The sequence below is a fragment of the Triticum aestivum genome, chromosome 7B (assembly GCF_018294505.1).
Source record: "Triticum aestivum cultivar Chinese Spring chromosome 7B, IWGSC CS RefSeq v2.1, whole genome shotgun sequence".
NCBI lineage: Eukaryota > Viridiplantae > Streptophyta > Magnoliopsida > Poales > Poaceae > Triticum > Triticum aestivum.
This window is the reverse complement of record NC_057813.1, coordinates 242,098,460-242,121,733: the sequence shown is the minus strand read 5'-3', so window position 1 is coordinate 242,121,733 and position 23,274 is coordinate 242,098,460. Positions and strand designations below refer to the sequence as shown.

The following is a 23,274-nucleotide window of genomic DNA, read 5'->3' as shown; positions in this document are numbered from 1 at the left end:
GAGAACTGCCCTGTAGCCTTCAGATTTGTTTTCACTCAGAACGGGGAATTGCTTAACTACCGCATGCGTAGGGGGAGGAGTGACTACCCTGCTGCTTATGTATATGCTGCCCTGCTTTCCCCGCTCTCACAGTTTGAATTTCAAATGGGATCGGCAGAGCACTGGGCGCGCGGTCTCACAGCCACTTTTATGCATTTCTCCGACAAGTATTTCCGGACGGAGGGAGTATCTATTAAATATGTATAGCAGTCTGTACGCATATGCTGATGCTTACAAAAATTCGTGATGCAATATCATATCCCTTGGGAATTTCAGTCTTGAATAGCTTACTGTGACAAAATTCAGAAAGCATGGCCATAATGTCAGAAAATTCATGAAAAAATGACAGCATCCTATCAGCGCACGTACATTGTGCATACCATCATAAATTGAGTCAAAACATTCATGCAGATAAGTTTCCCTTTTATTCCCAAACAAGGCATTTCGGCAATTGCTACGACTAACAACTAGCCAGTACACTCAGGGAACATGAAACAGGATGAGTTCTACATATGGAATAACACCCCCCCCCCCCCCCCCCCCCCCCCCCGACCTTCGATGCCATGATCTTTGCACCTAGCTAGTTTGCGGACAGGCTTTGAAATGTCACCCCGGTCCGGGCAGGTTGTCCTCTTCTGCCCCTGCCGGCGACATATAGCGCAGAACCTTGTCCGTTTGCTAAGGCCCTCGTATGGTGCTTTCTCCCGGCTAGTTGTTGGGCGCCCCATCTCTTTCCGCTTCTTTGGTGCCAACAATACAACAAGCCTGCTCCCAATAGTTGCATCTCCGCTAGCAGCAGCAATTGCCGTTTGCACCAGCAGCTGATTGATGACATCTCCATTTTCAGCTATCATGTCCTCCGATCCTAGCCCATCCCTAACTTCAGCAAAAGGCTGCATCTCTATCATGCAATTCTTTATGAGACATGAACCCTTCTCCCAAGAGTAGAGATTGTAAAAATTGTACGCCTCGCCGAGTGTATCAAAGCCTGTACCCAGGGCAAGCACGATTACATTTTCACCCGGTTTGTCAACGAATCCACGAATTGCTTTCTCAAGGGCGCTGGGCTGCCTAGGGCAGGTCGTCCATCCTGGAGCAGCAGCTCCAATTCTCACCCTGCGTCTCATAAAAATTCAAACTGTCACAAACATATTTTCGGAAAAAAATAACAACACAGATGACGTTTTTCTCATGTACACATTCATTGGTTTGACACTTTCTTTTGTCCTCTGATTCCATCTCACTCAAATCAGGCAAACATTATGGAATCCAAACATCTATATGCAAGAGACTACGTTATAGGCCATACTAAATTTCTTGGGTTTTAGCATTTAAGTTTGTAATTACAAGTTTGTCACCTAAATTGTGCTATTTAATCACTCATGTCGATAACCAGTATCAATAAAACCAACCCACATTGCTATTTTTTTTCATTGTTGATCATGTGATTGGTGCTAGTATATTCATTACTGGTTAGGAGGAAAAGCAAATCAGGCTTTCCACAGAAGCTACTTACCTTTTCTAATTTCATCACAATTTCATTATTCGAAAATAATATAACAAAAATCCTTTCCCAAAACAACCCAGATGATGCTTTTCTCTTTACATTCATTTCACATTGGCACCTCATATGGTCTCTATTTTCCTTACGAGACACGCCCGCCATGAATGTGTACACCTGAAGTCTGTAATCAAAAGTTTCCAACTGAATTGTGCTATATTGGAATCCAGTATGCAGAATAAACCAACCAACTTTTTTGTATTGCTTTTTATGACCATCTACTGTGTGCTAGTAGTACCATCACTACCTAGGAAGGAACCACACAAGGATATTCACAAATTCTATTCAGCTAGGTTAATTTAGCCAGGATTTTTGCTACTTGATAAATATATAAACGGAATCTCTTGGAATACTGATCACCGTCTGCATATCAGTTTATGCAATTGCAAGTTCACCCAAACCAGACAGCACAGTGTGGAATACTACACTCTTTGGTGTCACAATTTAAATCTGTAACAAAAAGTTTGCCAACTAAATTACGTTGTTTACTCACTCATATTAGGACCCAGGATCCAGAAAACTAACCAATACTGCTATCCATTTTTCCCCTCAGGCATGTGATGGGTGCTACTAACTTCAGTATTGGATAGGAGGAAAGCAGAACAGGTTATGATAAAAAAGCAGCTCCACAAAATACTTTTAAATTTTCTAATTTCTCCTGAATTTCATTGTTCGTATATAACTGATATCTTTTTCTGCAAAACTAAATCATCCTATCTTAAGTCAGTCCACATTTTTTTAAATACACCTAAAATCGCATGATTAGACTGCAATCGAAACAAACTTGCCCAACAGATTACCTTCGAGTCTAGCCTGGAGTTTCTCGGTCAATCTGATCAATTGACTGCTCTGCTGGCGGTTCAACATACACCCCGGCCGCTCCTTCCCCAACCGCTGCACAAATCTGTCCCTCTGCGCTAGCTATTGCCATGGGGGTAGCTCTTCAATTGATACCGCGACGGCGGGGTAGTGTGGCGGCTCAGTTGGAAGCTCGTTGTCGTTCACCTCCTCCACCACAGCCGTCCTGCACCGGCCATATTTGGTACCATGACACAGATCCCTTTCCCCACGAATCCAAAGAAACATGAACTGCGCACCAAGGATCTGCGGGTTGGGGATGGGGGTTTACCTTCTAATGGGCTTCATCAAGAACTGCATCCCAACTAGCGCCACCCGCTACTGCTCAGCAGGCCGCAGTCGTCAATGGAGATCCAACAGGCGTAGCAAGAGGTAGGAGACAACTCCGCCTCGGATCCATTCCTCATTTACTAGCCCGGGGCACCGCCGGCTAACGGAAAACTGATTTCCTGAGCTACGGATCAGGAAAATATGACAGTCCCGAGCCACGGCTCGGCTCTCCTTCCGTCACAGCGGCATCTGCGCGCGCTGTGACCGGCAACCCGTATGCCCCCGCCGTCTACTGTATTTCCTCCCCACTTGATTTAAAAACGAACCACTGACTGGCTTATAATTTAATGCAGCGCATCCAAATGACAAAATGAGCTGCCCAGATACCGATTGCACCTGTGCTCGGGAGCAGAATAACCGCTTCCGTAACATCTGTGGGTATTATCAGAATAGCATGTGTAGGGTGTATTAGACCCAAATCCAATTTATACAATAAGAATAAAATCCAATCTAAATATAGCTTTGACATGGTTATACTAATTATGAACATGGGAAATTCTTATCTAGCAACAAGTTGGCATTGCATCCTAGAGTGAGCTGAGTCTCAGTTACCCAATAACAAGCACTACTGACAGAATTCACGCCAACTCACTTGCCTAATGATCATGTTGCCAAGTCCAGATCCAGCAGCGATCGAATACACTCCAGCCACTCCACCATGAGCCGTGCAGATTGCAGAAAAACACGCCATCACACCTAACCTTCAATTATGTAGTCAACATTGAAATATCCAAAACATCTTATAATAGTGAATGGAGGGAGTAGTATATAGTAAATGAGGTTTCTGTATAGGACATTCTGTAAAGTTTCTATTGCCTGCACTTTAAACTAAGCTCAATTTTTTCAAACAAGTGCAAAGTGGCAGTAGATATTTTGCATCCACACATACTACCTCAGACCTAAAATGTAAGTCAATTTAGGATTGTATTGGTCAAAACCTTTCTAAGTTCGACCATCTATAAAGAAAGAACCACTAGCATCTAAATTATCAAGAGTTGCATTTTGTATTAGAAGTAGAAATTTGTAGATAGACCCGGGTATATAAACAACTGGGAAACAACAACAATTTGGTAGAAAAAAACAGATAATTTTGATTTTCAGAGCATGGAAGGACCTGCCTTGCAGTGGTCCAAATCATCAATTTATAACTCCACACCAGGTCATTGTCACAATTAGCGGAAGACATAATACATGTATTTAATACACGACACACTAATTAAAGTTGATAGTAGCACAATTTGTTGTTTGCAATAAAATAGGTCACAAATTGCACGTTCAAAAGTTTAACGTGATGAAATACCTAGTACAAACATCTATATGGAAAGTTTCTCATTCTTCGTCAGTTATGCGCATACCCAATAAATGGAAATAAACATAATAAATGTAGTGCACACAAATAATTTTGTAAGTGCAGAGTGATACATCCCCAACGTATCTATAATTTATTAAGAGTTCATGCCATGTTTAGTAATTTTGTATGTTCTTGTTTTTTTTGCCTATTTCTTTGTTTCAACAAAAAAACCATACCAAACTAAGTACAAACGTGATAAAAATTTATGGTGATTTTTTTGGAACATAAGAGATCCCTCGAAGCTTTGGGGAAGGATAAGAAGACCCACGAAGACGCCACAAGATCATATGGCACGCCCCAGGGGTCGGGAGTGTCGTTTGAGCTTGTGGGGCCCTCGTAAGTCCTTTTGGTGTGATTTCAACGCTGAAAATTCTAATAAATAGAGAAACCTCCGAAAGTTAACCTAGATGAGTTTTTCCTCCGTGGCAAGCCTCTGTTCCAAAGAGATATCATCTGGAGCCCTGTTTAGGCACCTTGCCATAGGGGGAAAGCCATCACCGGAGGCCATCTTCATCATCCCCGCTGCCTCCATGACGAGGAAGGAATAGTTCACCCTCAAGGCTGAGGGTATGTACTAGTAGCTATGTGATCTCTCTCTCTCCCTCTCCCTCTCTCCCTCTCCCTCTCTCTCTCTCGTGATCTTGATAGGACACAATCTTGATCTACCATGAGCTTTGTTAATATAGTTGGATTATATGGTGTTCTTCCCCTCTATCTTTTTTGTGGTGAATTGAATCTTGCTCTTTGAGGTTTCTTTGTTATCGGATTGAATACTTTGGATTTGAGATCACTTGATGCATGTCTCACTCATGGATACTTGTGATGACATTGGGGTATCTAGGTGACATTAGAGTTGATTGATGTGTATCATATGGTGTTGTCGGAGTATGATCTCTAGAACTATTCGTGACACTTTGGGCTTGTTCAGTAGAATGAGCGGAAACACAACTTTCAGGTGGTTTACTACCTATGCAATTTCATCCTACTTTCTCTGATAGGAATAGAAACCTTGGAGAAATTCTTTGCCTCACTTTGAGGGATTTTCATATGGTTCAGTTATGTTAGTGATGTTGAGAGATTGCACTAGTGAAATTATGAACCCCAGGCCTTGTTTCTAAGCATTGATATATTGCTCGTTGTTTAATACTTCTACCTTGTTTTTTTTTATTCATTATCTACCATCCATATTACACATCTATCATCATCTCTTCGCCGAACTAGTGCACCTATACAACTGACAATTGTATTGGATGTGTTGGGGACACAAAAAACTCTTTGTATTTTGATTGCAGGGTTCTTTGAGAGAGACCATCTTCATCCTACACCTCCCACGGATTGATAAACCTTAGGTCATCCACTTGAGGAAAATTTGTCGCGGTCCTACAAAACTCTGCTCTTGGAGGCCCAAGAGAGTCTACAAGAATAAAGTTGCGTAATAGACATCACAGAGCTGGTGATCTGCTTCGTGAATTAGTGCAGGAATTGCACAAACCAGTGTAGGCACTAAGGAAACTAAGTTCTCGATTGTAGGAATCACACCCAACACGCCACCATGAGCTGGAGCACCACCACGGGGTCCAGTGACAGAGATGCCCGTACTTGGTCACCGTTTCGCTCCCGATGACGGAGCTGCCCGCACCTAGCCGGTGGACCCGCCACCACGAGGCCATAGAAGATGGATCCGGCCGCCACAAGGCCGTAGAAGGTGGATCCAACCGCCACGAGGCCATAGAAGGTGGATCCAGCCACCACAAGGCTATAATAGGTGGTCTGGCTGCCGTGAGATTGGGAGGGAGGTGGCTGCTCACCTTGAGGTTAGTGAGACTATGCGGACCACAGCGGCACCTCTTCCGCCCCTACCGGAGCACACGAGCGGAAGTCCTCATAGCCGGGATGCAGAACGACCATGAGCTCATCACCCCGAGCGCCACTGCCCTGGGTGCAGCGTCGCCCCCCGCGTCCAGCGCTGCCATCAAAGTAGATCAGAGGAGGGAAGGAGTGGCGCGGTGGGAAAGTGCGAGGGGGCGCCGTCGTGGTAGATCGGAGGAGGTAGGGAGAGGCTCTGTGGTGTGACAAGGGGATCTGGGGGCGGAGGCTAGAGGGGATGATGGGTGCTGGGGAAGGGAGAAGCACAGGAGGGGTTAGGGTTAGATACTATTTTTCTGAGGAACGATTAAGGTTAGATACTAGATACGGTTTGGATGGGATCCGTGGGCTTTTAGCCTGTGGCGGCCCTCTCTTAAACGCAGTGGATGGAACAAGACAGAGCCTGTCACTATCATTTGTGTTCTAGTGTCGGGTCCAAAAAAAATTCCGCCACTGCTATTTTTGGATAGATTTATTGCAAGACTCAAAATAACAGTGACGGGTACGTACTGCTGCCCGCCACTGGTAACTCAAATACCAGTGGCGGGCGTCAGTTTTTGCTCGCCACTGGTAACATTTGTTTCACGATAAATATGGAGAATTGTTAACAGTGGCAGCCATAAACTAACGCCCGTCATTGGTAAGTTAATAGCAGTGGAGGTCGTGTTTTTTGAGCCCGCCACTGGCAACTATCCAGATTATCAGTGGCGGGTGCGTCGGTACCCATAGGAAAGACCCTCTCAACAATCGCGGGCTCCAATGTTCGGGTTGAGACACTTTACCAATTTGACAAAGATCACTAGCATGCATTGCACGGGTTGGTGACTAGTATATATATTTCGAGAAAAGAATACGAACAGTACAATAACTAGCCAGCTCGCTAGGACAGGTCCTGGTCCTGACTGGCGGTGGGAGAGAGAAGGGATTCCTTGCTTGGCTTGGGGCAGGGGAGAGGATGGAGATGGTTGCACCTCTGCTATGCTGTGCCTTCTTTTGGGCTTCTTATTTATTTTTGGAAGATCCCTGGAGCTTTTGGAATGTGGTTGCATCTTCTTGCTTTGGGCTACTTTTTTATTTTTGGAAGATCCTTGGAGCTTTTGGAATGTGGTTGTATCTTCGGACAGTGAGTGATCAATGGCTTTTTCTGCAGATTGCTCGTGGAGTGGGCTAGGGTGAAGCTTGAGCTGCAAGGGACAGAGACATTGGCGATTCTCCTCGGCTGCTCCAGAGCTGAGCAAAGCAACTATAGTGTCTGAAAGTTGATCCAATCGACCCAAAGATATGCCTGTTTATACGATAAACTGGTAGCAATTGTGAAACTGCGACAAAACTAGGATGTTCATAGGAACAGAAATCTTGTATTACTGGAAGGTTTCTCTGGCATACAAAATTCATCTACACAAAGGCTAATTGCCTAAAGTCTGACAAAATTATCGAAAACTACCTTAGGGAAGGCAATACCACCACCACCCTATCCATATCATTCCTTGGGCGCTTGTTGAAAATGACACTTCCACAAACTGCTAATCTAGCGTCATGTGAAAGCTTGATCATCATATTTGTACCAAAGAAAGCACCGGTGAAGCTCGACAAATCCCGCAGCACCAAACTTACGCATCCGAAGCATCACATGAGCCTCTGGGCAAGAGGCAAGCGTCAATCTCATTCCATCATTTGTAGTAAACTTCAATTGGGCGATCAAAACCAGCGACAGAACCAACCAATCTGTTGGTAATCACCTCTGCTGACCTGAATCCTACCTGCAAGCACCACTGCATGGTTTATAACAACTCTACTGCAGGGAACTGGAAAAGAACATACTCTGCTGCAGGAGTAGCATTAGTTGCCGATATAGAACGAACCTTGTCCAGAAGTATCTCCCGGAATTTCTCAGGATATATACAGATATCATTGAAGTTTTCTTTGGCAACCTGAAATCCAACAGAAAAAAGGACAGGACGATATGAGTTAACTCCACCCCATGAAAGATTGAGAAGAAATAGTTGTTTCATCGATGGATCAGGATTTTTGTTACTAATCATTCTAAGATGCATAAGATTGTGTGATCAGGGAAAACAAAAGCAGGTTGGGTGAGAGTAAGACCCAAATGTAAATGATGAAAGACTTAAAAAAAACGTAAATGATGAAAGACCGGGAAGCAAATCAAACCAAGGAGTACATCTAGCTTTGAAACGAGCAACAGACCAAAAGAACAGTTCAATGCAACATACTCATGGCTATCCTTCAGGCCTTCACAAACAGAGTCAGAGCTTTAAAGTTGAAACTACACCATCTCAAGCCAAAAACAATCATGTAGCATCAGTCATCAGTCTGACAATCAGAAATTACCTCTGACACTAATCTGTTTTTCCTATACGAGGTCCAAGGTTGAGGTTCCATGATAAAAATCCCTCCCTGCAAAACAAGAGAAGCCAGAGGAAAGAAGACAAGGTATTGTTAGTTTTTCCTCTTACCACAGAGATCCAATTTAGGGAGAGCAGAAGAGAAATAGATACCGGTCTTAGAAGACTCCATATCTTCACAAACAGAGTGGTTATGCCATCATCACCCCAGTTCAGATGGATCCATTTTGTCACGCTCAAACTGCAAGAGAACAAAAGCATAAAAAAACAAGATGACATCCAATTTGGATAGTGACTAATACAAAAAAAATCAAAAATTCTCTGACATGTCTCTCTTGTAAATTTGCAACTTACCACATGATGGTGTCATACCGTTCTGTATATCTGTGTGTGCTCTGGACAAAATTTTCAGACCGAAAAGAGATAATTTCAAAAAGATCAGGTTGCTCGTGTTTAGAAATATTTCCATTTGGCATCTCAGATACCACTTCTTCTCGACAGCTATGAGTTGTGGAGTCTGATGAGTTATGAACCTTGGCACTTTCCGGAGCCACGTTGCCTGTTCGAGATATCCTTCTTAAATTCCAGTTAGCAGTTTCAATCAAACCTACAAGGTTAAGATCAGAATCGGTTTCATTTGACAAACCCAACACAGCCAACCAGACTACATTTGGCAAGGCAAGAACACACAAACATTCCGAAACTAGAAGGAACTATTTAAGTATGGTTGATGATATTTATTAGTAATCTGTCAAATATTATTACTTAATTACAAACCATGCATCTGACGTAAAAAAAATACAGAAATCCAAGTTTGACTGTCATAAATGCACATTCTGCTAAAAAACAAATTAACATTATAAATCTCATACAGAGTTTCATAATTTCAAGACAGGTTCAGTTATTAATAGAGAAACATTGAATTTGTACACATGAAGGCGTTGGCATCACCAAGGATTTTATGCCATTTAAAAAAAATGTCCAACCAAATCATACTTCTTTAGACATGCAAACACAACACACCTCACAAGCATTGTGTCAATAGAATAATTACGAACTACTAACAACACTGAGCTGGGGTATGCAATAACCGGTCGAACAGGACTAGAATTTTTTCATTTGCATTTTATGTTGTCCAGAAATGAGCATTAATGTTCTCAGCACACAACATTATACAAGAAAAATACAAAATGTACATAAGGGCTGCTGTGAGACAAGCATCAATCAGATCTTCAGATTGTTTTTCGAAAAGATTCCAGCTACCAGGTACTTCATGCACTAAAAATAAACAATATGAAATCTGAATTACAAATATACAATATTACAATAACAATTTAAACCTTTATCGATGTCAACTCCAAGGATGCTTCGACACACAAACTTCATCGCTGCACAAGGTAAGAAAACTAGAGATGAGAAACTGTGTTTGTCAGGAAATTTATTTAGAGAAAAAACACTCTACAGTATATATATGTATGTATATGTATATGTATATATATCTTGCAATTCTGGCATCTGCTCAAAATTTTGTACATGTCACCTGTGATGTATTGATTTCTATCAAATGAACGTCAGAAGAGCCACTAATCACTGCATAGAATAATGGAGCAGAAGACCAGCTACAGCTAATTGGCATTCGGTTCTTATATGGTCAAGGGTTGTCAAATGGAACTATGCTATTGCAGATCATAATAATAAGAAGTTAACAAAGGTGGCTGACATGTTTATGTAGAGTGGTCTCAACTGTATTACAAGTGACAATCTACAATAGATGGCACATACTCCCTCTGTCCCATAATATAAGAGCGTTTTTGACACTAGTGTAGTGTCAAAAACGCTCTTATATTATGGGACGGAGGGAGTACTCGATTAAAATTATCCTAACGTGACCATATGGATAAATCAGAGAATATTTACAAAAATTTGCTAAATAATGCTTATGTTAATCTGGATAAGACTTTCATAATCAACAAGAGAAACTAAAACAATGTAACTGCAGAGTAACAGTAGTCTGGTAATTCAAGAACAGAAGCTATAACATTGAAGTTGAAAGTCATGTGAATGACCAGAAGATTATTTACCAAACAAAACAGAACAAAATTATTATCCCCAGAACATTACCTAGACCGATTGTGACCAAACCTTGGTTGCATCCAATATCGAGACAATCCTTGCCTGCAAACCACTCCTTCTTGAATATCTCAAGGCGGGGATCTTCACCAACGTTACGATCAATCTGTTGACATCAAAAGATTGAAGTTATCAGCTAAGATTGGTTCATCCAGCCATTGAGTGCCTTTTTGTTGTATTAAGTGAACTATCATGTGCAGCATAGACCAATTAAATGTCCAATCTAATGAATAGACCCTCTGTCCGTCTATCTGCCTCCTTTGTACAGGTGAATTTAGCATAAGCAGATCTGTCAAAACAAGTACGTGCAGCTAGGCTCCATGCTTGCTTACTCCTTCTCTGCCAATAGGAGTGAATTGCAAAAAACCACCACATTGAAGCGTAGGTTTGCAGAAAAGACTCTTCTACGAATTTGTGCCCGAAAACACTGATTCTCGGCCTAATCTTTTGCAGAAAACACTAGTTGATGGCTTTAGCCCATCTGATGACGATTATGACAGATGGAGCCCACCATATGCTGATGTGGCTAACGGCCTTTTTGCCAAAACGTCCTCCCCTCACTAAAAAATTCTCCCCTAAAAAACTACCCTCTCCCTGCTCCTTCACCTCCCTCCGGCGCGCCCCCGCTTTCCAGTGCCGCCACCTCCCTCCCGACGCGCCCCCGCCTCCCAGCACCGCCACCTCCCTCCCGGCGCGCGCCCGCCCTCCCAGCGCCGCCACCTCCCCGGCTACGACCCCGACGCACAGCTCGGGTGCAAGCGCAGCAAGCGGAGGTCGCGCGGCGGCAGGCGGCTCGGGGCGCGACCCCTGCCTCCCGACGACGCACAGCTCAGGCACAAGCGACGGTGTGCTTGACCCCGCTCTGCCAGCAGAGGAAGCAGCAGCGGCGGCGCCCTTGACCCCAACCTCCCAGGGGAGCAAGCAGCGACGGCGGCGCGCAAGCTGCAGCAAGCAGCGACCTCGAAGGTGAGCGCGCGGTGGCCGACGGTACCAAGCGCATGGCGACTCCAAGCCAGCAGCGCTGCCGCGTGCATGAACCAGCCACCGCCTCGTCCTCTGGTCCTCGTCCCACCACCACCAGATGCGGCACCACCGGCCAACGGCGACGAGCCAACCTCTTCCCCCCCTCTGGACGGTGTGGCCATGGCTGGCGACGAGGACCATGAGCGATGATGCCTCTGCTGCAGGCTGGCGACGAGGAGCTGATTGCGTTTTGTACTTTTACCCGAAGGGTGACTATGCAAAAATACCAGGCCCCACATGTCATAATCGAGGTTAAAATGCATAAAACGGTTGATCAGTGTTTTCTGCAAAAGATTAGGACCAAAATCAGTGTTTTCTGGCATAAATTCGTAGAAGAGTCTTTCCTGCAAACCTACGCTTCAATGTGGTGGTTTTTCGCAATTCACTCCTGCCAATAGCATTACAGTAACACCTATGGGGTATTTATTAATCAGAAATTATCCTACATGTCCAATATGGGGTCAAAGGCTCAAAGCAGTGGTGATTACTGTGCCCCCTAAAATTCGACAGCCATGTCACACACAGTACCACAAACGTTGGATTGTCTAACTAATGCTATGGCGTAAAACTGGCAATTTTAACACCAAAATACCCAACAGATAGCGTCTATGCTGGTCTACCGCAAACTACAATCAAACAAAACAGTATATTCATCTCACTCCAGTTTCCATTCGATGCAAGAAAAATGGGAACCACGGGTCCTAGTAGTTGCAAAACTCAAGTTCTGCAAGCTCTGAGACACAAATCAATGCCGAAACCAATCAGCGCATTTCATCAAACAGCTTGGGCACGTCTTAAGCAAAAGCTTCACTACTTTCAACTAAGCAACATAATTCGTATATGTATATACCATCCCAGTCCTAGGAACATCGCAATCTCCAGCAAAACATTTCAACAAATAACTCCCCGGCATACAAAACACAATGAAGATTCACCGTTTGTTAGAGAGGCCACGGAGTGGAGGGGGGATAGCGCGGTTCAACTCACTCGGTAGCCGTAGTAGTTCCTGTAGTTTCCGTAGATGAAAACCTCCTTGTTCTTCCGCTTCTTCCCTCTACCTCCACCCCCGCCACCTGCACCGCCGCCGCCGCCGTTTCCTCCTCTTCCCTGTGCGTCGCTCTGTTTCCTCTCCGCCTCTCCTTTGGGTCCCTTGACCGCGGAAGGTGGCTGCGCGAGCGCGACCATCCTCTTCGTCGCTGCCTTGTCTCCCTTCGCGCGGACGGTAGTGGGGAACAGCGCGCGGACGGCGAGGCAGAGGAGAAGAAATCCTTCGAGGCGAGAGGCTTTTGCGGCGCCGACTTGAGGAGAAAAGGAGGAAGGACCCGGCGAACAGCAAGGAAATTAACACGTAAGCCCCTGCGGTGCGGTCCATTCGAAAATTAGTTTTGAACACGGGAAGGCATGTGCACTGTTTCTTTTTTTTTTAGAAATAACCACATACAGCATATTTCATTAGACAAATGTATTACAAAGAGTACACACGTGGTCATTACAGAAGACATACATAGATGTCTTGCAATATTGCAACAAAGACTTTATAAAAAGTAAAACTAGAATTACACTTCGGCAGAATCTTGTGCCACGCCCAAACGTTGCCTAACATCGTCCTCCTTTACCGCTGAGGCAACGTCGAAAAAAAAGAAGGACCGCCTTCGTACCAAGATTTAGAGGAGCATATTTGCATACAGCGATGCTTTGCACTATTTCTTTAGAAGCCCGCATAGGCTCATTTAAATTTACTAGGAATTTGTTCGTGCCGTGCAACGTGCAACGGGACATACTTCGCTATAGAGCAAACGCAATGTTCATGAATTAGGATCGTTTAATTTGCCAGCTGATAATGTTCATTCCTATGAAGAATTACTGTGCATGATAATGATACACTCTATAGGATCCGCTCGCATCTAGTTCATGTTCTATGGATGACATGGATCACGGTGCGCGCGGCCAATAACAATAATATGATGATGATGGAGACTAATCTTATACGACCCAGATCGTTCACTTCCATTATGGGACCTTGTTCATTGGTGGACACTTGGCAAACATGAATCTCAATGCAGCCAACCAACTAATCCTCCTCTAATTACAGTAACAAAGTTGGGGAACGTAGTAATTTCAAAAAAGTCCTACGCACATGCAAAATCATGGTGATGCATAGCAACAAGAGGGAAGAGTGTCGTCCACGTACCCTCGTAGACCGTAAGCGGAAGCGTTATGACAACGAGGTTGATGAGTCGTACGTCTTCACGATCGACCGATCCTAATACCGAACGTACGGCACCTCTGCGATCTGCACACGTTCAGCTCGGTGACGTCCCACGAACTCACGATCCAATAGAGCTTCGAGGGAGAGTTCCGTCAGCACGACGGTGTGATGACGCTGTTGATGAAGCTACCGACGCAGGGCTTCGCCTAAGGACCGCTACGATATGACCGAGGTGGATTATGGTGGAGGGGGGCACCGCACACGGCTAAAAAATCAATGATCAACTTGTGTGTCTTGGGGTGCCCCCTGCCCCCGTATATAAAGGAGCAAGGGGGGAGGCCGGCCGGCCCTAGGAGGGCGCGCCAAGAGGAGTCCTCCTCCTCCTAGTGGGAGTAGGACTCCCCTTTCCTAGTCCCACTAGGAGGGGGAAGGAAGGAGTGGGAGAGGGGAAAGGCAAGGGGGGCGCCCCCCCCCCTTCCTTGTCCTATTCGGACTCAAGGGGGGGGGCCTGCCCTGGCCAGCCCCTCTTTCTCTCCACTAGGGCCCATCAAGGCCCATTAGCCCCCGGGGGGTTCCAGTAACCCCCACCCCCCGGCACCCCGATAAAATCCCGATTTCACCCGGAACTATTCCGATGTTCAAATATAGGCTTCCAATATATCAATCTTTATGTATCGACCATTTCGAGACTCCTTGTCATGTCCGTGATCATATCCGGGACTCCGAACTACCTTCGGTACATCAAAACACATAAACTCATAATATCGATCGTCACCGAACGTTAAGCGTGCGGACCCTACGGGTTCAAGAACTATGTAGACATGACCGAGACACGTCTCAGGTCAATAACCAATAACGGAACCTGGATGCTCATATTGGCTCCTACATATTCTACGAAGATCTTTATCGGTCAAACCGCGTAACAACATACGTTGTTCCCTTTGTCATTGGTATGTTACTTGCCCGAGATTCGATCGTCGGTATCTCAATACCTAGTTCAATCTCGTTACCAGCAAGTCTCTTTACTCGTTTCATAATGCATCATCCCGCAACTAACTCATTAGTTACATTGCTTGCAAGGAATGTGCATTACCGAGAGGGCTCGGAGATACCTCTCCGACGATCGGAGTGACAAATCCTAATCTCGATCTATGCCAACTCAACAAGTACCATCAGAGACACCTGTAGAGCACCTTTATAATCACCCAGTTACGCTGTGACGTTTGGTAGCACACAAAGTGTTCCTCCGGTATTCGGGAGTTGCATAATCTCATAGTCATAGGGACATGTATAAGTCATGAATAAAGCAATAGCAATATACAAAATGATCAAATGCTAAGCTAACGGAATGGGTCAAGTCAATCACATCATTCTCTAATGATGTGATCCCGTTAATCAAATGACAACTCATGTCTATGGTTAGGAAACTTAACCATCTTTGATTCAACGAGCTAGTCAAGTAGAGGCATACTAGTGACACTTTGTTTGTCTATGTATTCACACATGTACTAAGTTTTCGGTTAATACAATTCTAGCATGAATAATAAACATTTATCATGATATAAGGAAATATAAATAACAACTTTATTATTGCCTCTAGGGCATATTTCCTTCACTTTCTTCTTCGGCGTTCATGCTCGCTCGTTGCCGCCGCCGCAAGCTAAAAAAAATCATGAATCTCCTTTCCTTCTCTGGCTTCCTTTGCCGCTAGTCGGTGCCGCTGGAAGCTCGTTTTGTAGCGGAAGCACTAGAGCTCTGTCTCTAGTGCTCTCCCCGCCGTCCACGACCAGACTCCTTGGCACCGCGGCAACCACCAGCGCTCGATGTGTCCCTAGCCATTGGCCCTCTATCTGTGGCTACTTCCCATTGACATGCTTTGTTGCATCTTGACACAAGTATAACTTCAAGTTCAGAGCGTGTCTGGTGGTTCCAACGCGAGCTCACATCTGTTGGTTACAACATAGAGTAGTTGGGGCAATGTCCTGAGTTTGGCCACCGAAGGGATGGAATGTGTCGGGCTGGGTGGTGTGCTTGGTGTCTGATGACCCTCAAATACAGGGGATCTATCATAGTCCTTTCAATAAGTAAGAGTGTTGAACCCAACGAGGACCAGAAGGAAATGACAAGCTGTTTTCAGCAAGGTATTCTCTACAAGCACTGAAATTATCGATAATAGATAGTTTTGTGATAAGATAAATCGTAACGGGTAACAAGTAATAAAAGTAAACAAGGTGCTGCAAGATGGCCCAATCCTTTTTATAGCAAAGGACAAGCCTGGACAAACTCTTATATAAAGCAAAGCACTCCCGAGGACACATGGGAATTGTTGTCAAGGTAGTTTTCATCATGCGCATATGATTCGTGTTCGTTACTTTGATGATTTGATATGTGGGTGGACCGGTGCTTGGGTGCTGCCCTTCCTTGGACAAGCCTCCCACTTATGATTAACCCCTCTCGCAAGCATCCGCAACTACGAAAGAAGAATTAAGGTAAACCTAATCATAGCATGAAACATATGGATCCAAATCAGCCCCTTACGAAGCAACGCATAAACTAGGGTTTAAGTTTTTGTCACTCTAGCAACCCATCATCTACTTATTACTTTCCAGTGCCTTCCGCTAGGCCCAAATAATGGTAAAGTGTTATGTAGTCGATGTTCACATAACACCATTAGAGGAGAGACAAACATACATCTCATCAAAATATCAAACGAATACCAAATTCACATGATTACTTATAATAAGACTTCTCCCATGTCCTCAGGAACAAACGTAACTACTCACAAAGCATATTCATAATCATAATCAGAGGAGTATTAATTATCACTATGTAGCGACCAGACCTCAAACAGTCTAGTCTTTGTGCATCAATGTCATCCCTAGATCGGTAATGCTGACACGCACAGTACTTGAGGATTTATAACAGAGTTTCAATCACACACGTATTACATCGAATGTCTCAAAAGACAACTTATTACAATAATATGGCAGGCCATCTAAAACGATAACAACGGAAGGCTTGGAGGATAAAGTGAGTCCTTCAACTCCAACGGCGTAGCTGAGTGAACGACAACGACCTATGGCACCTTACTCGTCGTCTGAAAAGTCTGCAACATGAAATATTGCAGCCCGAAACGGGTCAGCACATGGAATATACTGGCAATGTAACACATAGAGTAAAGAACAAAATGAATGCTATCACTACATGCATATATGGCTGATGGAAAGCTCTATGGTTACAGTTTTGCATAAAGCCAATTTTTTCCTACAACAAAGGAATAAATTTTATTTAACTATCATGGTGGTTGTTAAACATTGAGAAGGTTCCTCCAACTCAATCCCAATTAAACATCATCATTAACCCAATCAAATTAATTTACAGTGATGAGATCGACATGATAATCCAAGAACCAGATACTTAAGATGTCCATAACTTGGAACACGGCTAACCATGATTAGTTTATACACTCTGCAGAGGTTTGCACACTTTTCCCCACAAGACTCGAACACATCCATGATCGGAGATTCGGGACACAGTCTTTCTGAAGCATTAACTCTCTACTCTGGGTAGACAGTACCACCTACAACCCACTACATCTGCTAGTCTACCTCTTCAAGAGCTTCACGCAACTTACTCAACTATGCCAGAGCCCATATTGGCTTGTGGCTGCACACGGAAGTTTCTAGCATGAATAATCTTATGATCCCTTTGAGCCTGGGTGGCGAACCATAGGATAATCACACGGGTACTCTGGGATATCCTAGGACAACACTGGATTCTCCAGGTGCCCTGACAACCACTGGGTACTCCAGGGTGCCTTCAACCAATTCACCCAGATGTGTATTTAAGTAGCCACCTTAAGTTAACCATTAATTAACAATGCTCACATCTGTCATGGATACACTCACCCAAACCACGTCTACGAGCATAGCGTGGCAATATAAGCATAACGTAGAAGTAACTTCCAAAGGTTTGATAATAAAAAGGCAATAGGTTCTACCTCGTCATCTACTTCCCAAACCCACATGTTATTCAGATCCTAACCATGAAATATTTGAGGGTTGATCTAATGCATAAAAACTGGGTAATAAAGAGGTATGATCAAAGTGTTACTTGCCTTGCTGATGATCCGCAAAACCTAGAGACTTGTAGTAGCACGCTTCGCACTCCGGGTACTCTATCACAAACAAACAATACATACGTAAGCACTCAACTGGAAACAAGGGTAAAAACTCAAATAAAAGATCTAACCAGAAAGTTCAACTGAAGAACTCCGGTTTGCAAAAAGAATCAAATCAAACGGAGCAACGAAACTCAAACTACAAAAGAAACAAGATCTATTTACTAATCTGGACTAAAGTCAAATTTTACAATACCAAAATCTTGTTCAAGTTGGTTGAACGGAAAGAGGGCTTCGAGACGAAGATCTAGCCGCTTGAATCACCTGATTCGGATAAACGAGCGAAATGATAAACTAAAACGAAGATCAGGGCAGAAATCGCGATCGAACATAATCGCGGAAATACCCTAGAAAATAAAACGTGACAAACAGGCTAATGAATGAACGTTCGCTGTCTGTGGCCAACGGGTGAACAATGTTCATTAAAACGAACGTACGGACAAACGCCCACTATTTAACTAAAATGAAAACAAACGAACCGAATTTAAAAAAACGGATCTAGGGTTTCGAAAAAACGGATCGGTTTTTCCCGAGGAAACTGGCGGCAGCGGCGGTGGCTATACCTCCGGCGAGGTCCAGATCAGCAGTAGGGCAGCGGGACAGGCGGCTCCGGCGATGGGGCTGCTGCGGCGGGGCTCCGATGGCAGCTCCGGCGGTGGTGGGCGGCGGCGGCGCGCGCGGCGGCGGCGGAAGGCGGCGGCCGCAACGGTGGCGGCGGCGGCTAGGGTTTTGGCAGGGCGGGGCTGGCAGGCTGGCAGGGTCGGGCTCCCGGCTTATAAGGCCGTCCGGGCGCGGAGTCTAGGTCGGACACGGCCCGGTAAGGTCGGTTCATTTTAAAAAAAATCCTGACGCAGGAAAACTAACGAAAGAAATAGTAAAAGGAGTCCAAAAATCCTGAAATAAATTTTCACAGTCCTCTAATAATATTGCGGACGAAGTGAACATTTATTTTGGCCTCTAATGCAATTTTGAAAAACACATTTTTTCCTAATTCAAATAAAATAGCAATAAAACTCCGAATAAAATTCTTATTTGATTTTAATATTTTCCTCCAATATTTCTTTATTTTGGAGAAGTCATTTTATCCCCTCTCTTTTCTTTTCATAAAAGAAATATTTGAAAAGAAAATAATTAAAACCAAATGATCCTCTTTTCAAAATTTGAGAAAACTAAAATATGAAAATAACGAAATCCCCAACTCTCTCCGTGGGTCCTTGAGTTGCTTAGAATTTCTAGGATCAACCAAAAAATGCATTAAAATATGATACGCAATGATGACCTAATGTATAACATTCCAAATTGAAAATTTGGGATGTTACAAACCTACCCCCCTTAAGTTGAATCTCGCCCTCGAGATTCGGGTTGGCTAGAAAATAGGTGCGGGTGGTCCTTCACTAGGTCTTTCTCTCGTTCCCAGGTGGCTTCATCCTCGGTGTGGTGGCTCCGCTGAACTTTGCAAAACTTGATAACCTTGCTGCGGGTGACTCGGCTGGCAAACTCGAGAATCTTCACTGGTTTCTCCTCGTAGGTCAAATCACTATCCAACTGAATCACTTCCAGTGGCACTATATCTTCCAGAGGGATACCAGCCATCTCTGCGTGGCACTTCTTCAACTGAGAAACGTGGAACACATCATGAACTCCTGACAATCCTTCTGGCAATTCCAGCTTGTAAGCAACTTCTACCATACGTTCTAAAACTTCGTATGGTCCCATAAAACATGGTGCTAACTTTCCCTTAACTCCAAAACGTTTAACTCCTCGAAGTGGGGACACATGAAGATACACTCTATCTCCGACTTCGTAAACTGTCTCTTTGCATTTAGAATCCGCATAGCTCTTCTGCTTGGACTGGGCTACCTTGAGTCTATCGCAAATCAGTTTAACCTTCTCTTCGGACTCCTTAACCAAATCTGGTCAAAATAGCTAACCGTCTCCAACTTCATCCTATAACAACGGTGTCCTGCACCTCCTTCTGTACAAAGCTTCGAAAGGGGCCATCTTCAAACTGGCTAACTATTGTTGTAAGAGAACTCTCATATGGCAAATTGTCGTCCCAACTAGATCCATAATCTAGCGCACAAGCTCTCAACATGTCCTGCAGAATCTGATTGACTCTCTCGGTTTGTCCATCTGTCTATGGATGCAAGGTTGTACTGAACTCTAGCCTGGTACCCAAAATTTCATGCAACTAATTCCAAAACTTTGAGGTAAACCGGGTTCCTCTTTCTGATACAATGGTCCTCGGAACTCCATGCAGACATACGATTCTGGTCATGTGTATCTTTGCCAACTTAGCACTGGTGTAAGTGGTCTTCACTGGGATGAAATGAGCTACCTTCGTCAACCGATCGACTACAACCCATATCGAGTCATAGCCTGAACGAGTCCTGGGCAATCCCGTGATAAAATCCATGCCTAACTTATCCCACTTCCATTCGGGTATCGGCAACAGCTGTAGCAAACTTGTTGGCTTCTGATGCTCTGCCTTTACTCTCTGACATACATCACATACTGCTACATACTCAGCAATATCCTTCTTCATTCCGGTCCACCAGAAACTGTTCTTCAAATCCAGATACATCTTGGTATTTCCTGAATGAATCGAATACGGCGAATCATGGGCCTCCTGCAGAATCAACTTGTTGATCTCGGGGTCATTAGGCACATATACGCGATCCTCAAACCATAAGGTATCGTGCTCATCCTCATGAAATCCTTTAGCCTTTCCTTTGCTCACCCTTTCCTTTATCTCGGCAATCTACTTGTCAGTCTTCTGAGCTTCTTTGATCTTATCCATCAAGGTAGACTGAATTTCCAATGCTGCTACATAGCCTCTCGGAACTATTTCCAAACATAGCTCGCAAAGATCCTCTGCTAACTCCTTGGGTAATCCTCCAGTCATGAGTGTATTGACATGACTCTTGTGACTCAATGCATTGGCTACTACATTAGCCTTTCCGGGATGATAGTGTAACTTCATATCATAATCCTTGATGAGCTCCAACCATCTCCTCTGCCTGAGATTTAACTCTTTCTGCGTGAATATATATACTTCAAACTCTTGTGGTCCGTGTACACCTCACAATGGTTTCCGATGAGAAAATGTCTCCATGTCTTCAACGCATGCACTACGGCTGCTAACTCCAAATCGTGTGTAGCATAATTTAACTCAATGGGTTTGAGATGTCGTGAGGCATATGAAACAACTCTTCCCTCCTGCATAAGCACTGCTCCAAGTCCTCGATGAGAAGTGTCACAACACACTTGATAATCCTTGCGTTGACCTGGAAGAATCAACACTGGTGCTGTAACCAAACGTTTCTTCAACTCCTGAAAGCTGGCTTCACAATCCTCAGTCCATTTGAACTTGGTGTCCTTCTTCAACAACTCCATCATGGGCTTTGCAATCTTAGAGAAATTCTCAATGAACCTTCTGTAGTATCCTGCGAGCCCAAGAAAACTCCGGATCTCTCCAACTGATGTGGGTGATTCCCATTTAGTCACAGTGACAACCTTGGTGGGGTCTACTGCTATTCCTTCTCCGAATATAACATGTCCGAGGAATCCAACTTCCTTCAACCAAAACTCACACTTGCTGAACTTGGCATATAACTGATGTTCCCTGAGCTTCTCAAGAACCAAACACAAATGCTCCTTATGCTCCTCTTCATTCTTCGAGTAGACCAATATATCATTAGTGAACACTACGACGAACTTATCAAAAAACTCCATAAACACCTTGTTCATCAGGTTCATGAAATAGGCAGGGGCGTTAGTCAGACCAAATGACATAATGGTATACTCATATAGCCCGTACCTTGTGGTAAAAGTTGTCTTAGGTATATCCTGCTCTCGAATCTTCAGCTGGTGGTATCCTGATTGCAGATCGATCTTGGAAAATACTTTAGCTCCTTGCAACTGGTCAAACAAATCATCGATCATCGGTAGTGGGTACTTGTTTTTGATCGTCACTTCATTCAGCGCACGATAATCAACAACCATCCTTAAGGATCCATCCTTCTTCTCCACTAGAAGTACTGGGGATCCCCAAGGTGACGAACTTGGGCGAATATAGCCTTTATCCAATAACTCCTTAATCTGCTTATTAATTTCCTCCAAATCCTTTGCAGGCATCCGATACATTCTCTTAGATATTGGCCCTGTGCCTGGCAAAAGCTCAATCAAAAACTCAATGTCTCTATCCGGTGGCATGCCTGGCAACTCCTCTGGAAATACATCAGGGAAATCCTTCACCACTGGTACTTCCTCATGTACGACTCCTGATAAGGAATTTACTTGAGTCCTCTTCGGCACATGCCGGGATACATACTTGATCCTTCTTCCTTCTGGGGTGGTGAGAAAAATCGACTTACTGGCGCAATCAATGTTCCCTCCATACTTTAATAATCAATCCATGCCTAATATTACATCTAGTCCTTGTGATTCCAATACTATTAAGTCTGAGGGAAACATGTAGTTACCAATCCTTAATGGTAACTATCCTGCCATATATTCTGCTCCTGGCGAGGTTACTAACATGGGTGACCTAAGGGCTTGGGTTGGCAGGTTATACTTAGCCACAAATCCCCTTGATATATATGAATGTGATGCACCAGTATCAAAAAGAATGATTGCAGTAAATGACTTAACCAAAAACTTACCTATAACTGCATCGGGTTGCGCTTCCACCTCCTCCACGCTAATGTGGTTCACTTGTCCCCTGTTGAAAGGGTTGGGCTTCTTCCCAGAGCTTCCATTGCCATTTCCATTCTTTGCTTCAGAACACTCCGTGGCGTAATGTCCATTCTTCCCGCACTTGAAACAAGTAATGTGACTTAGATCCTTCTTGGTGGGCGTTGCTGGGTTGGAACGGTTCTGGCTGTTGCTTCCTCCATTCCCATTCCCATTCTTGGGGCCGCTATGGTTATGCGAACTTCCTCCATTGGAATTATGGCCTCCATGGTTATGGTGAATGTGTCCTCCCGAGTTCGGGGTAAAATGGGGCCTCTGCTGAGCTCCTGAATTGTACTTCCCTTGTCCATACTTCCTCTTGCGGTTGTCAATCTGCTGCTGCTTCTCTTCAATCATGAGAGTTGTATCTACCAACTCCTGGTAGTTATTGAATGTTGCCACCATCAACTGCATGCTCAGCTCATCATTCAGTCCTTCTAGAAACTTCTCTTGCTTAGCGGCATCTGTAGCGATGTCATTCGGGGCATAACGTGCTAACTTACTAAAATCATCCACATACTGGCCCACTGTGCGTCCTCCTTGGCGCAAATTGAGAAACTCGCGCTTCTTCATGGCCATAGCTCTTGCTGAAACATAGGCAGTGTGGAAAGCCTGCTGAAATTGATCCCA

The 23,274-nt window shown here is 44.2% G+C and overlaps 2 protein-coding genes across 3 annotated transcripts; both read right to left on the bottom strand.

The window, feature by feature from the left end:
• Window positions 1–242: 242 nt before the first annotated feature.
• Window positions 243–3,317, bottom strand: LOC123157063 (uncharacterized). Of its 2 annotated transcripts, XR_006478663.1 has the most exons (3): window positions 2,730–3,317; window positions 2,401–2,624; window positions 266–1,155 (listed from the first exon to the last, which is right to left on the bottom strand). XR_006478663.1 is itself a non-coding variant. In XM_044575302.1 (2 exons), exons 1-2 carry the CDS (start codon window positions 1,703–1,705, stop codon window positions 546–548), a joined length of 651 nt encoding a protein of 216 aa, XP_044431237.1. In that variant the 5' UTR covers window positions 1,706–2,392; the 3' UTR covers window positions 243–545. The 2 variants fall into 2 exon arrangements, 1 of the variants encoding a protein (XP_044431237.1); XM_044575302.1 differs by lacking the exons at window positions 2,401–2,624; window positions 2,730–3,317 and adding an exon at window positions 1,665–2,392 and having other exon boundaries at window positions 243–1,155.
• A 4,026-nt stretch (window positions 3,318–7,343) lies between these two features.
• On the bottom strand, window positions 7,344–12,868 carry LOC123157062 (probable RNA methyltransferase At5g51130). Its single transcript, XM_044575301.1, has 8 exons — window positions 12,509–12,868; window positions 10,490–10,604; window positions 9,709–9,756; window positions 8,723–8,975; window positions 8,522–8,609; window positions 8,355–8,420; window positions 7,868–7,936; window positions 7,344–7,765 (listed from the first exon to the last, which is right to left on the bottom strand). Exons 1-8 carry the CDS (start codon window positions 12,704–12,706, stop codon window positions 7,676–7,678), a joined length of 927 nt encoding a protein of 308 aa, XP_044431236.1. The 5' UTR covers window positions 12,707–12,868; the 3' UTR covers window positions 7,344–7,675.
• Window positions 12,869–23,274: the final 10,406 nt, after the last annotated feature.

Coding starts and splice junctions, on each gene's coding strand:
- LOC123157063 (XM_044575302.1), bottom strand. CDS start 1,705: ATGGCGGGCGTGTCTCGTAAGGAAAATAGAGACCATATGAG. Junction 1,156..1,664: donor GAAAATAGAGACCATATGAG/GTGCCAATGTGA, acceptor TATGAGACGCAG/GGTGAGAATTGGAGCTGCTG.
- LOC123157062 (XM_044575301.1), bottom strand. CDS start 12,706: ATGGTCGCGCTCGCGCAGCCACCTTCCGCGGTCAAGGGACCCAAAGGA. Junction 7,937..8,354: donor AAAACAGATTAGTGTCAGAG/GTAATTTCTGAT, acceptor GTTGGATTTCAG/GTTGCCAAAGAAAACTTCAA. Junction 7,766..7,867: donor GGGAGATACTTCTGGACAAG/GTTCGTTCTATA, acceptor TGGTGCTTGCAG/GTAGGATTCAGGTCAGCAGA.